We start from the raw sequence: 13112 nt of genomic DNA on the forward strand, positions 1-13112 counted from the left end.
CGGGCTCCCTGCATGGAGCCTGCTTCTCCCTCTCCCTGTGTCTCTGCCTCTCTTTCTCTGTGTCTATGAATAAATAAATAAAATCTTAAAAAAAAAAAAAAAAGGAGTGGAGGGGTCATGGGTGCTTTTAACAATTGCCCACTCCAGACTTAGTGGTACCCAAATTTTCCTGGCATCATTGGTTAGCCAGCCTTTGAAGACTGGGGTTCTCTTGTACCCCTTTGTGTTTTTAAAAGATTTTATTTATTTATTCATGAGACACACACACACAGAGAGAGAGAGAGAGAGAGAGAGAGGCATAGACACAGGCAGAGGGAGAAGCAGGCTCCACACAGGGAACCTGACATGGGACTTGATCCCGGGGCTCCAGGATCACACCCTGGGCTGAAGGTGGCACTAAACCGCTGAGCCACCCGGGCTGCCCTCTTGTAACCCTTTGATTGTGCCTCTTGCAGGTCCTCGGGAGAGTAGTTGGTCTAAATCTGGAAGGAGGGATCCCTGGGTGGCGCAGCGGTTTGGCGCCTGCCTTTGGCCCAGGGCGCGTTCCTGGAGACCCGGGATCGAATCCCACATCGGGCTCCCGGTGCATGGAGCCTGCTTCTCCATCTGCCTGTGTCTCTACCTCTCTCTCTCTCTCTCTGTGACTATCATAATTAAAAAAAAATAAAATCTTTAAAAAATAAATAAATAAATAAATAAATAAATAAATCTGGAAGGATGCATGGGTGGCTCAGTGGTTGAGTGTCTGCCTTCAGCTCAGGGTGTGATCCCAGGGTTCCTGGGATCGAGTCCCACATCGGGCTCCCTGTAGGGAGCCTGCTTCTCCCTCTGCCTGTGTCTCTGCCTCTCTCTGTATCTCTCTCATGAATGAATAAATAAATTCTTTTTTTTTTAATCTGTAAAGGGAATGAAGGAATAAATTGAAATTCTAAGGCTTCCATTCCTCGGGCTGCCCTTTTGGTCTGCCAGGTCCCTTGACCTCTTCCTTTTCTCCCTTTTGGTGTCCACTGCGATGAAGCACAACTATTTCTTTGGTTTGCGGATGGCTTCTAAGAGCTGGAGAATCTCTTTGCTATGCTTGATTTCTTTATTAGTGACTGAGAGTTGGCCTCCCTTTCTCCAGATAGTTCCATGAGCATATGTTACTGAGAAGGCTAAGTCGGGGCTATTTGCTCAGTCTCCTGGGCAGAAGTCCCCAGGGCCAGCCATTTGGCTTCTATTTCTTCATGCAGGAAGATCATAGCATATCCAGCTTGATGCTTGCCTCCCTCCATAAAGCCTCTTCCATCCACAAACTATGCTTCATCAGCATTTGGCAAAGCCTCCCTTTTTAGATCTTTGCCACTGGAAACACCAAATCAGTGGTTTCACTATAGTTATGGACATGTGACCCCTGGGAGGCCAGCAGCAAGGTGGCAGGTTTCAAAGTTTGACAGGGTTTGCTAAGTAGTCCTCGGGTATTAAGTAACAAGGCTTGAAATTGGCCTAGTCTGCCATCTGTTACCATTTGCCGTGGCCTTTGGCATCCAAAATTTGTCTCACTTGGTGAGGGGTCCATACTATGAAAGGTTGCCTCATAAGAGTTTTTCTTGTCTCCTTCATCAGTTAGCAGGTTAACAGGCCACTACCCTCAGGCATGGTGGCCATCCCTTTGCTACAGTTTGTAACTGTTTTTGGAAAGTATTCGATAGGGGCGCATGGGTGGCTCAGTTGGTTAAGTGTCTGACTCTTGATTTTGGCTCAGGTCATGATCTCAGGGTTGTGAGATTGAGCCCCACATCGGGCTCTGCACTGGGTGTGAAGCCTGCTTAGGGTTCTCTCTCTCCATCTCCATCTGCCCCTTGTGTGTCTCTCTTTATCTCTCTCTCTCTCTCTCTCTCTCTCTCTCACACACACACACACACACACACACAAGAAAGTACACTGTGACTCTTCTCAGGGGTCCCCAGAGTTGTCCCTGCCTCTCATGGACATACAGTCCAAATGGCTTTGAGAGATCAGGAATGCCCAACCCAGGAACACTGAGCAGTGGTTCATTTAGTTTCTGAAAGTCTTGTTTACTTTGGCTGTCCCACTCAATGGGGAATAGTCTCTCTCCGTGCAATTTTTCATAAAGGGGCTTTGTGATCAAACGGAAGTTGGGAATCCTTATTTGGCAAAACCCCCATGTTCCCAAAAAAACCCCTCAATTGCTTTCAAGTGTGGGACAGTTAGCCAATATATGGCTTGCTTTCTCTGAGAGTCTCCTCTGTCCTTCAGAGATCAAGGATCTGAGGTATCTGGGTCTTTGTCTTTGAGACTCTATATCCTCTCTCTCCTAGAAAGTTCTGAACTTTGATCCAAGTCCTCCTTTGTTGGGCTGGCTATCAGAATGTCATCAACATATTGGAGGATTGTCCCCTTTTATGGGTGTAGTCCTCTCAAATCCTGACCCAAGACCACTCCAGGAGTACCTGGCCAATTTGGTCAGTGGTGCGTGCAACTCCTGATCTCAAGATTATAAGTTCGAGCTGCACACTGGGTGTGGAGATTACTTGAAAAAATAAAATCTTAAAAAATAAAAGACATCCCCAAAGATAGCAGGAGTGTTTTTAAACCCCTGGGGGAGAACAGTCCCTGGGGGAGAACAAAAAAATCACAAACCCTCACAGGTTGGGCATTCACAGCTCAGCTCAGAGAAAGTATTCTCTCCTGCCCAAACTCTGGCCTTACTTGATCAAGTGTGTGGGTGGGAATAGGTTCTGGCACAGGGAGATCTTCATTAAGAAACACCAGAAGTGTAGCCTCTAGTGATTTGGGCACATTTATCTCAACTTTATCTTAGTTTATTTTTTTTCAGATTTTATTTATTTATTCATGAGAGTCACAGAGAGAGAGAGAGAGAGAGAGAGAGAGAAAGGCAGAGACATAGGCAGAGGGGGAAGCAGGCTCCATATGGGAAGCCTGATGTGGGACTTGATCCCAGAACTCCGGGATCACGCCCTGAGCCAAAGGCAGACGCTCAACCGCTGAGCCACCCGGTTGTCCCTTTGTCTTAATTTAGATGTACAGTGGCTCCCAATTTGACCAGCAGATCTCTCCTGGCCAGAGGGATTGGGCATTCTGTAACACAGAAGAAGGGATGCTTTAAAGGTTTTGAGCCTATTTCACAGTTCAGAGATTCCAAAAATATTCTTGTATTTCTGTTTCCTGACACCCCTTTGATATTACATTATGGTTCATAAAAATGGTGCTCATCAGATTCACAAACCCCTCAGGGTCTGCCCTGAGTCCTTGAGTATCCAGTTTCTAGCTGTATGGGTCTGAGGTGGAGAAGGAGACAAGCACAGTGATCAAATTTCCTTCCCCATCTGGGACCTGCCTCAGAGGGCAGGTGTTCTCAGACTGATAAGAATTACCACTCCTGGTAGTGGCGGGGCTGAGCTCAGAGTGGACCTGGCAAAGACTCAGGATCTGGAGGGGACAGAAGGGATTGAGGGCTGGGGATCTGTTTGGGATCTTCGGGGCAAAGGGAAGCCTAAGTGGTCTTAAGGAGTCCTTCCAAAAGAGCATGGTCTTACCCCTTGAGTTAGATAGTTGGATAGGAAAAAAAAAAAAAAAAGATAGTTGGTTAGGCTTAAGCCCACATTTCTTCTGCAATGCCTGATTCTGGTGGAGGGCCATAAAGCACTGTACATAAGGGAGCACATCCCACTTCTCTTCCTCCTTACAAAATAGGTCTAATTGCAGTATGCTATTAGAATTTAACAAGCTGTTTTCTGGCTGCTTCTTCTGGTCTCCTCATTGGTACTGAGGCCAGGCTGTATCACAAAAGAAAACGAGTTTTCTTTGTAATTGGGATATACCCAAAGAGCTTCCAATGACTCAGGAGGTCCCCTAACAGGCTGTCTGGCAGGATCAATGTTTGGTTCCCCATATCCTTGGATCTGTCTGTAAAGGATTTGTTCCTCAACTGCCAAGAGGTCTATAATAAGGGTTAGTGGAGACACAGATTCAGCTTCTCTGAGCCCACTGAAAATTCCCTTCTCCAGAAAGCTAGTAAGTAAGCTCTTCCAATTGATAATTTAAAAGTGCACACACAGGGACGCCTGGGTAGCTCAGTGGTTCAACATCTGCCTTCAGCTCAGGGGGTGATCCCAGGGTCCTGGATTTGAGTCCTGCATCAGGCCCCCTGCAGGGACCCTGCTTCTCCCTCTGCCTATGTCTCTGCTTCTCTGTGTGTGTCTCATGAATAAATAAATAAAATCTTAAAAAAAAAAAAAAAGTACACAAGCAGATTGTTCACCTTTACCAAACTGCTGCCTCTCTACCAATACTTCCCAAAACCTGTGATCTACCTCATTGAGGCCTTTGATTATCAGGCCTCCCTGATCAGCCTCTAGGACTCAGGAAGACAGGGATGTCTTAAAATCTCTAGGAGCCAAGGGCAGGCTGCCTTAAGATGGACCGCTCTGGCATGAAGATTATTTGGAGATGAAGGCAGTTGAGATCCTATGGCTCAGGAGAAACTGTTGCCCCTTTTTTTAATTACGTAGAAAAATCTATATTAGGGGTCTTTCCCAGAATAAGGCTTAGTACCAGAGATAAATTTTATTTGAAGTGACCCATTTGTATCCTAGGGAAAACATCTAATTTACCAAACACCTCTCTTCTTATTTGCTCTGTGAATTATACATTCCTTTCCTCCAAAGTTTCAGACCCCTATCCCTTTCTCCTTAGTTCAGGATGACATATAGACCTTATTTTGCCTGGCTGCCTTTGAAATTTCTGTGTCTGTATGGATTCCCTGTATATATGCTATTAAATCTGATTTTTTTTCCTGTTAATCTGTCCCATGTCAATTAGATTCTTAATCTAGCTACAAGGCCCCTTGAAGGGGACAGGGATTCTTGCTTCCTGACAAACCCTGAACACCCTCCTGAGCTAATCTGATCAGACCAGTGAACTGTGCAGACCTGAGTCCTTCCTCCCTTCGCCTTGAGATTGGGACAGAGATCTAAAGCTGATTTGTGGGTAATTGCCACTAGTCTCTCTAAAGGGACTCTCCAATTAAGATGATCAGAGCGGCCAATGAGCCCATTCAGCAAGTGGAGGCACAAGGACCCAACAAATCAGGTGCCAAGAGAGATTCTCCTGTGCCCTTCCCTGCAGCTTCCCCAGCAACATAGATGGCATTACCTGGGGGAGCCGCCCACCGTGTCACCTGCTGAAAGTCCGAGGACCCCAGAGGGTGAGGTACTATCTGGGTTGCCAAAATTTGTTACCCAAAGTTGGGTTCCCTTCTCAGTGGGTGTGAAGCTCAGAGACACGACCGAGACAAAGAGTGGAAAAAGGAAGGGTTTTTCATGCAACAAGTGGGGAGAACACGGGGAATGTTCCCCAAAGCAGTGTCTGCAGAATTGGAGAGGTTTTAAGCTAAGGGTGCATGCATATTCATGAAGGGGCTTGCACAAAAGGGAATTCAGCAGAGTACTGAGGCAGAGTCATCCTAAATTGACAGGTCCTCGCTGATGGAAGACACCGGAAGGGCAAGATTAGCATCATCAAAGAGGGCCATTTCTGCCCCATTAGAGTCCCAGTGAGGCCTGAGACAGCTGTGCTCCGTCAGGAATTTGTCTGCACCAGGAAGCCAGCAGCCCAGGGGAGGTCTGGGCCCAGTGCCCAGCCCTGGGGAGGCCAAGGGTTCCTGGCCGCAGGCTTTGGGCATTGGCTGAGCTTGGTATTTCAGGAGGGGAGGAAGCCTCTGTGGAGCTGCAAAGAGCTGGGGCCTGGTTAATATTTGGTGTCAGCTAGGCAGCCAGGCCCTCCTCTTTGGGGTAATACGTTGCAGTCCTCGCCTTGAGGATGACACCCTCTTCTCAGAGCCCCTCAGCACCCATTCCCAGAGCCATGAAACACCTATCACCACCACCAGATTAGCAGATTCCATTCAGTCCCTGTTGAGGCACCTGGGAACCTCCTGCCTCTTTCCATCTATTCAAAACAGCCACCATTTACCAAGTGCCAAGTGTTTGGCATCCGTTTTATTGAATCACCCCAGCAATTCTGAGGTCAGGCGTCAGGATCTCATTTTACATACAAACAAAGTCAAGTCCGAGGGGTAAATGATTCTGCCCAGCTAGTGAATGAGCTTACCAGCCTGGATGGGTCCAACCTGCTTCTGCCTCTGAACCCCCTTGACCTGCTCTTTCTCTCTTCCCCGGTGCTCAGTTGGCCAATCTGGCCTCTCGGACTGGCCTCCCCGGTCTCCCTCTGGGTGTCCACCTGTGACTCCCTGCTCTGCTCTCTCCTTCCTGATCATGGGAGTCAAGTGTTGAGTAAAGTGTTGAGCTCACCATTCTTATTTTTAGGTGAGTTCAATCATTCAAATGTCTTTTTTTTTTTTTCCTAACTGAAAAATACCCAAAGCAAATTAAATTACTTCTACTTGCTATTAGGAAAAATCTGTTCAGCCCCGGTTTATATGGTGCCCCGTCTTAGCTGGGCTTGGAGAATCCCCAAAGGACGAAGACCTGGGCCCTGTCCTGAAGATGGGACCCAGAGGCACAAAGATAACTCACTGTCCAAAGAAGGTGGGCTTCCCAGAGTGGTCTGAAGTGCAGGTCCAATGGGTTCCAGGTGAGTGAGGCCTGTGTCCTCAGGAACTCAGGCCTGCCAGCCCACAGGAGCAAGGTGGCCCTTCTGTGGGGGCTCCCCTCCCTGGGGACACCACACACACCCCACCATCTGGGGAAGACTGAGGAGAGGGGTCCTTGAAACTGCTACAGAAGTATCATTTTTGAGGAAGAGGTGACAGGAAGAAGGTGTTAGGGCCCAGGATTTGGGGGCAATGGGAGGCAAAGGCAGGGGGCTACTCCATAAACTGAGAAAGTGCCAGGCACTGTATAAGTGTGGGCGGCATAGAATGAGAGAGGATTCCAGTCTCCTGAGCCCCTGCCACAGAAGCTCCTTAATGACTGCTGGCGGTTGACCTTTGGGTGGAGCCATTCCCCACTCATCTACTTCCCAACAGCACTGGACAGAGGGCCATGGGTAGACTGGCTCAGGTGGTCCATGGCAAACTACAAGTCTCACATCCCTTGTTCAGGGCTGAAGAAAAGGAGAAGCAAGATAAGGTAAACCAGAAGAAGCAATACTTTGATTCAGGACAAAGGGGTAGAGGGAAGCATGTTTGCAGCTGCCCACACCACAGTCCTGAAAACCAGGACGGCAGTTTGCACGTGAGCTGGAGGCCTGGGGTACGGGGGAAGAGGCATAAATGGAGTGAGTGTGAGGGAAGGAGGCCTGGCATATTCTTCTCTATGATCCCCTAAGTCAGAACTGTCTATTTTCAGCATTTTGAGCAGACTGCCTTCCACTCTTCGACATGGTTCTCCGATGCTCTCTGAGGCCCTTGTCTGTCCTTTAAAAGGATCTGTGTTTTTCTCACCAACTGCTACTCCTGCTCTGGAGCCACTGCCATGGAATGAAAGTAAACTTTAGCTACTGCTCTATCAAGTGGCTGGGACTGTAAAAGCCAGGCTTCTATGAAGGGGTCGGGGTGTTCCAGTCAATGCCAGTGACCTTTTGTTTCCATGCAAACGAAGAATGTGCCAACCCAGCCTGACACCAGGATCCTAAGAAAAGAGCAAGCTGAGCTACAATGGTGAGAACGAGAACTAAAAGATAGTATCCAAAATATGAGAAAAGGCTTTGTGCCCAAAGGCGGGAGACTCACAGTTGTCTCTAAGTCCCCCAGTTGTTAGTAGCCTGATGTCTGACCTTGGGGACTGGCTGAGGAAGCTATACACAGCCCTTCTCTGTGCATATGGTGCAAACTCCATGAGTGGTTGTTATAAAACACAGAGCAAGTTGGAGAAAGTATTCACAATAAAATATCTGGGGAACAAAAGTCAGGAGCCAACCTGGTACGGGTGCTATTGTTGCACTAAGGAAAGAAGGGTGACACTTGGGTGGCTCAGTGGTTGAATGTCTGCCTTTGGCTCGGGTCATGATCCCAGGATCCTGGGATTGAGTCCTGCATCGGGATCCCCTCAGGGAGCCTGCTTCTCCCTCTGCCTATGTCTCTGCCTTTCTCTGTGTGTCTCTCATGAATAAATAAATAAAATCTTAAAAAAAAAAAAAAAAAAGAAAGAAAGAAGAGGGAAACATACTAAACTGTGCTTCTCAAACTATCAGAGGTGAAGGGCCAGTTTATTTCCCTAATATTTCCAGTCCATCACAAACCAACAGTTTGGTAAAATACCATAAACATAAATGACAAATACATGTCTATCAAAGGATGTGTATTTTAAAAAACCCTCAAGGGGTGCAGGGGTGGCACAATGGGTTGAGTTTCAACTCTTGGTTTTGGCTCAGGTCATGATCTCAGGGTCATGGGATCAAGTTCCATGTTGAGATCCTAGCTCAGCAGGGAGTCTGCTTAGGACTCTCTCTCTCTCAAATAAATAAATAAGTCTTAAAAAATAAACAAATAAAAACTCTCAAAATTCAGCAGTGAGAAAACAAAACAAAACAAAACAATCCAACTAGAAATGGGCATTAGACACGAATAGACCCTTTACCAAAGAGGATGGCAGGGAAGCACATAAAATCATGTTCACTCTCCTTCTCCACTGGGAAATACAAATGAAAACCTCATGAGGCCTCACCACATACTATTAGAAGGCCTGTGGTGGGTTCCGGGGGCCGCACGACAAATCACCACAAATCGGTGGCTTCAAGCAACAGAAATGTATTTTCTCAGTTCCAGAAGCTAGACATCTGAGATCAAAGTGTTGGCCGGGTCCAAGGAGGGAGCAAGGCTACGAAAGAATTCTTCCTTCCTTTTCCAGCCCCATGTGGCTGCTAGCAATCCTCATGTTCCTTGGCTTGTAGCTGTGTCACTACACACTAGCTGTCCCATGGCCTTCTTGGAAGCACAGCAGTCACTGGATTTCAGGCACACCTTAATCCCAGATGACTTCTCCTTAATTCAATTACATCTGCATAAACTCACACCCACAGGTATCCAGGGTTAGGACTTGAACATATCTTTTTGGAGAACGCAATTCAACCCACAATAGTGGCTAGAATAAAAAAACAGAGTTAGGGACGTCTGGGTGGCTCAGTGGTTGAATGTCTGCCTTGGGCTCAGGGCGTGATCCTGGTCCTGGGATCGAGTCCCACATTGGGATCCCTGCAGGGAGTCTTTGGGATCCCCGCAGGGAGTCTGCTTCTCCCTCTGCCTGGGACTCTGCCTCTCTCTGTGTCTCTCATGAATAAATAAATAAAATATTAAAAAAAAAAAGAAGAATTAACCACAAATGCTGACAAGAACGGGAGGAACTGGATCCTTCATTCGCTGCAACTGGAGAAGTTTGAAAGTTTTATAAAACTAAATACGTACTTACCCTAAATCTCAGCCATCACAGTCTATTGCATTTATCTCAGAGAAATGACAACTCATATTCACACAAAAATCTGTACGTGATGTTCATTGCAGCTTTATTCATAGTAAACAAAACATGGAAACAATCCAAATGCCTTTCAGCCAGTGAAAGGTTAAGCAAACTCTATACATCTCTATCATGGAATACTGCTCAGCCATAGGAAGGAGTGAGCTATTGGTACATGTAACGCCTGGCTGCATCTCCAGGGCATTTATGCTCAGTGAAAAAGCCAATCTCAAAAGGATACATGCTGTAGGACTCCATTTAAGGAATTTTTTTAAGGATCTTATTTTTGGGGTGCCTAGGTGGCTCAGTCAGTTAAGCATCTGCCTTCGGCTCAGGTCATGATCCCAGGGTCCTGGGATCTAGCCCCTGCTAGCCCCGCTGAGCAGGGAGCCTGCTTCTCCCTCTCCCTTCTGTCCCTGTTTATGCTCTCTATCAAATAAATATAAAATCTTATTTTTATTTATCTGAGAGAGAGAGAGAATGAGAGAGAGAGAGAGAGCATGAGAAAGGAAAGAGGGAGAAGCAGAATCCCCAGCGAGCAGGGAATCCCAATGTGGGGCTCGATCCCCATCCCAGGACCCTGGGATCATGACCTGCTGAAGGCAGGCCCTTAACTGACTGAGCGAACCAGGTGTCCCCATTTACATAAATTCTTAAAACAATAAAACTATAGTTATGGGGAACAAAATAGTGGTTGCCAGAGACAGTGTTGGGGTAGGGTGCGTGACTTTAAAGGGGTAGAAACAGAGAGCTGCTTCAAGTTCTGTGCCTTGTTTGTGGTGAGGACGATCATCTGAGGTCAAACTGCACAGAACGAATGACACACACAGCTGTATATATGCATACACACATACATGGCTGAGGAAATCTGACTAAAATCTATAATTAGTTAATAGTACCGTACCAACATCAATTTCCTGATTTTTGTATTGTGCCATGGTTATAGAAGATGTCACCGTGAGGAAAAACGAGGCAAAGGATTCATGGAAGGTTGTGTTATTTTTGTGTCTTTCTGTGAGTTTATGATTATTTCAAAATCAAAAGTTAAAAAATTAGTTATTAGGAAAGTGAGATGAAAAGCAGATAAACTGGGGCACCTGGGTGGCTCAGTAGTTGAGCATCTGCCTTTGGCTCAGGGCGTGATCCACGGGTCCCGGGATTGAGTCCCACATTGGGCTCCCTGAATGGAGCCTGCTTCTCCCTCTGCCTGTGTCTCTGCCTCTCTCTGTGTGTCTCTCATGAATAAATAAATAAACCTTAAAAACAAAAAAAGCAGATAAACAAAACTCAAAGCCCAATTTGTAGATCACAGATTACACAGATGTAGAACAAGTATGCTGGCTTGCTGCAGGAGTTTCTCAATGCTCACTCTTGTTTTCTGCACCTCGGGCTGAGGGGTAGTCACGAACATCTGGCAGAGTGGCATCAGGCCATGGACCACACTTGGAGGAGCACCTGCTCAGAGATAAGAAGAAAATACTAGAGGTGGATTTTTTTTTTCCCCAAAGAGGCCTAATTTTTTTGCAGTGAAGATATATTTTGCTATTAGAAATGAAACTTGATTTGAAGTATGGATTGAGGGACGCCTGGGTGGCTCAGTGGTTGAGTGTCTGCCTTGGGCTTGGGTCGTGATCCTGGAGTCCCGGAATCAAGTCTTGCATCAGGCTCTTGCATGGAGCCTGCTTCTCCCTGTGTATCTCTTCTTTGCCTGTGTATCTCTCTGTCTCTCATGAATAAATTTTAAAAATCATTAAAATATAATAATAAACTATAGATTGATAACACCATAATAATAAAGAAATCCTAATAAATGCACATTTATATAAAATTGCATTTAGAAATAAATTATATATACATTTATATTAATTAAATGAAATTTTAAAATAATTAAAATATTTATTTCCTCCCCAATCCTGGTTTATAGATAAAAAACACAGTTGATGGAAACCACACAATCCTCCATATGCCTGATTTTGTTCCCTGTCCCTCCAGGTCTCCTTCCCTATTGCCTTCTCTTTACTGTACCTCCTGATCTCCCTGACCTCCCGGCCTCTCTCTCTCTGGGCTTCTGGCCTGCAAACCACCAGGTCCCCACTGTGTACCCGCCCCCCCCCCCCCAGTATCAGGGTCATTCCCTCTCTGAGCAGATCCTTGCGTGCGGTGTTAATGAGACCCACCTTGGAGCTGTCGTATGGGGAGTAAATGAGATCACCCACGTGGCAAGGGCTCTGAGAACCACTTGGGAATGAGCGCGTACAGAGCGGGCCCTTTTGGCAGCCTGTCCTTGTCCCCAGACTTGGAGGCTAGCTCTGGTCCACCTCTTAGTCTTTGTTCCCATCTAACCCCGTCCCTCTCAAAAAAACCAGGCTCCTCCTTCTCTGGCCCCTCTACCCCGGACTCACAGGAGCAACCCAGCCCCTCAGAGTTAGGCCTGTGCCTCCCCTTCCAGCTGCCCAGGGTTAAAGCAAAACGAAGCCACTGTATTTTTTTTCTTTGCTACAACTTGAGGTCCTGTTCATTCACTCCCACCTGTAATAACAAGAATGATAATAAAAATGAATACATTCACACTGGCTAAGTCAGTGAGCACTTAGAAGGGCCAGGCACTATCCTAAGCCCTAACCCATGTATTAACTCATTTAATGCCCACAACCATCCTATGGGGTGGGTTCTGTTCTAAACCCAATTTACATGGGGATCCCTGGGTGGCTCAGAGGTTTAGAGCTGCCTTCGGCCCAGGGTGTGATCCTAGAGTCCTGGGATCGAGTCCCACATCGGGCTCCCTGCATACAGCCTGCTTCTCCCTCTGCCTGTGTCTCTGCCTCTCTCTCTCTGTGTGTCTCATGAATAAATAAAATCTTAAAAAAAAATAAAATAAACCCAATTTACAGATGAGGAAACTGAGGCCAAAGAGCAGAGAAATAACTTGCCAGAGGCCACCCAGCTTGAAAGCCCCACACTCTAATCTGCAATGCTATCCATGTTTCCTGCTAGGTCTCCTGTTCTGTGACAGGGGGAACCGGGTCTACATGTTCCAGCTCAGCACCTGGCACAGTGGAGGCTCCGTGATTACTTGTTGAATGAATGAATGAGGTGCGAGTGAATGCTGCCCATCATACTGAGCCTACAAAGCTGTTCTTCTCTGCTGTTAAGGGGCAAGGCAGAGGCCTGGGGGTGGCCACACAGGGCACCCTGAGCACCTGCCTGCTTCTGCCCGAGAGGCATCTGAGAACCTTATCCTTCCCACTTCCATCCAGCACCTCCCAGGCTGGCTCTTGAGCACTTTACTCCCTGGGAAGTATTCTTCTGAGTTTCCTTCTTTCTTTCTTTCTTTCCTTTTTTTTTTTTTTTTTTAAGATTTTATTTATTTATTCATGAGGGACATACACAGAGGCAGAGACACAGGCAGAGGGAGAAGCAGGCTCTCTGCGGGGAGCCCGATGCGGGACTCGATCCTAGGACTCCAGGATCACGCCCTGAGTGAAAGGCAGACGCTCAACCACTGAGCCACCCAGGGATCCCTAGTCTCCTTATTTCTATTTCAAGCTCAAGCTGCTGTCTGGCACTTGCTACTTTTTTTCTGTCCCTAGAGGAAAGATACCCCATCTTGCAGTTTCATCAGCTAAACACGCTGGAAGAGCTGCCCCCTTGAGGGCTTAGCCATTGTGAATCTGG

At 46.9% G+C, this 13112-nt stretch overlaps 1 protein-coding gene across 8 annotated transcripts in view; it reads left to right on the forward strand.

Annotated features, from left to right (window-relative positions):
* C12H6orf89 (chromosome 12 C6orf89 homolog) overlaps nucleotides 1–7891 on the forward strand; it is a 65356-nt gene extending 57465 nt beyond the window's left edge. For 7 of the 8 annotated variants that reach the window (XR_007401425.1, XR_007401424.1, XR_007401429.1 and 4 more), the window contains 2 exons: nucleotides 456–6618; nucleotides 7335–7891. Coding sequence is in view for 1 of the 8 variants with exons in the window: in XM_049092548.1 (XP_048948505.1) it covers nucleotides 456–667 (212 nt within the window). In the remaining 7 variants the exon portion in view is untranslated. Of the gene's footprint in view, nucleotides 1–455 lie in introns of all 8 variants that reach the window. The other variant, XM_049092548.1, reaches the window with a different exon arrangement.
* Nucleotides 7892–13112: the final 5221 nt, after the last annotated feature.

Source organism: Canis lupus, chromosome 12 (assembly GCF_003254725.2).
Source record: "Canis lupus dingo isolate Sandy chromosome 12, ASM325472v2, whole genome shotgun sequence".
Classification (NCBI taxonomy): domain Eukaryota; kingdom Metazoa; phylum Chordata; class Mammalia; order Carnivora; family Canidae; genus Canis; species Canis lupus.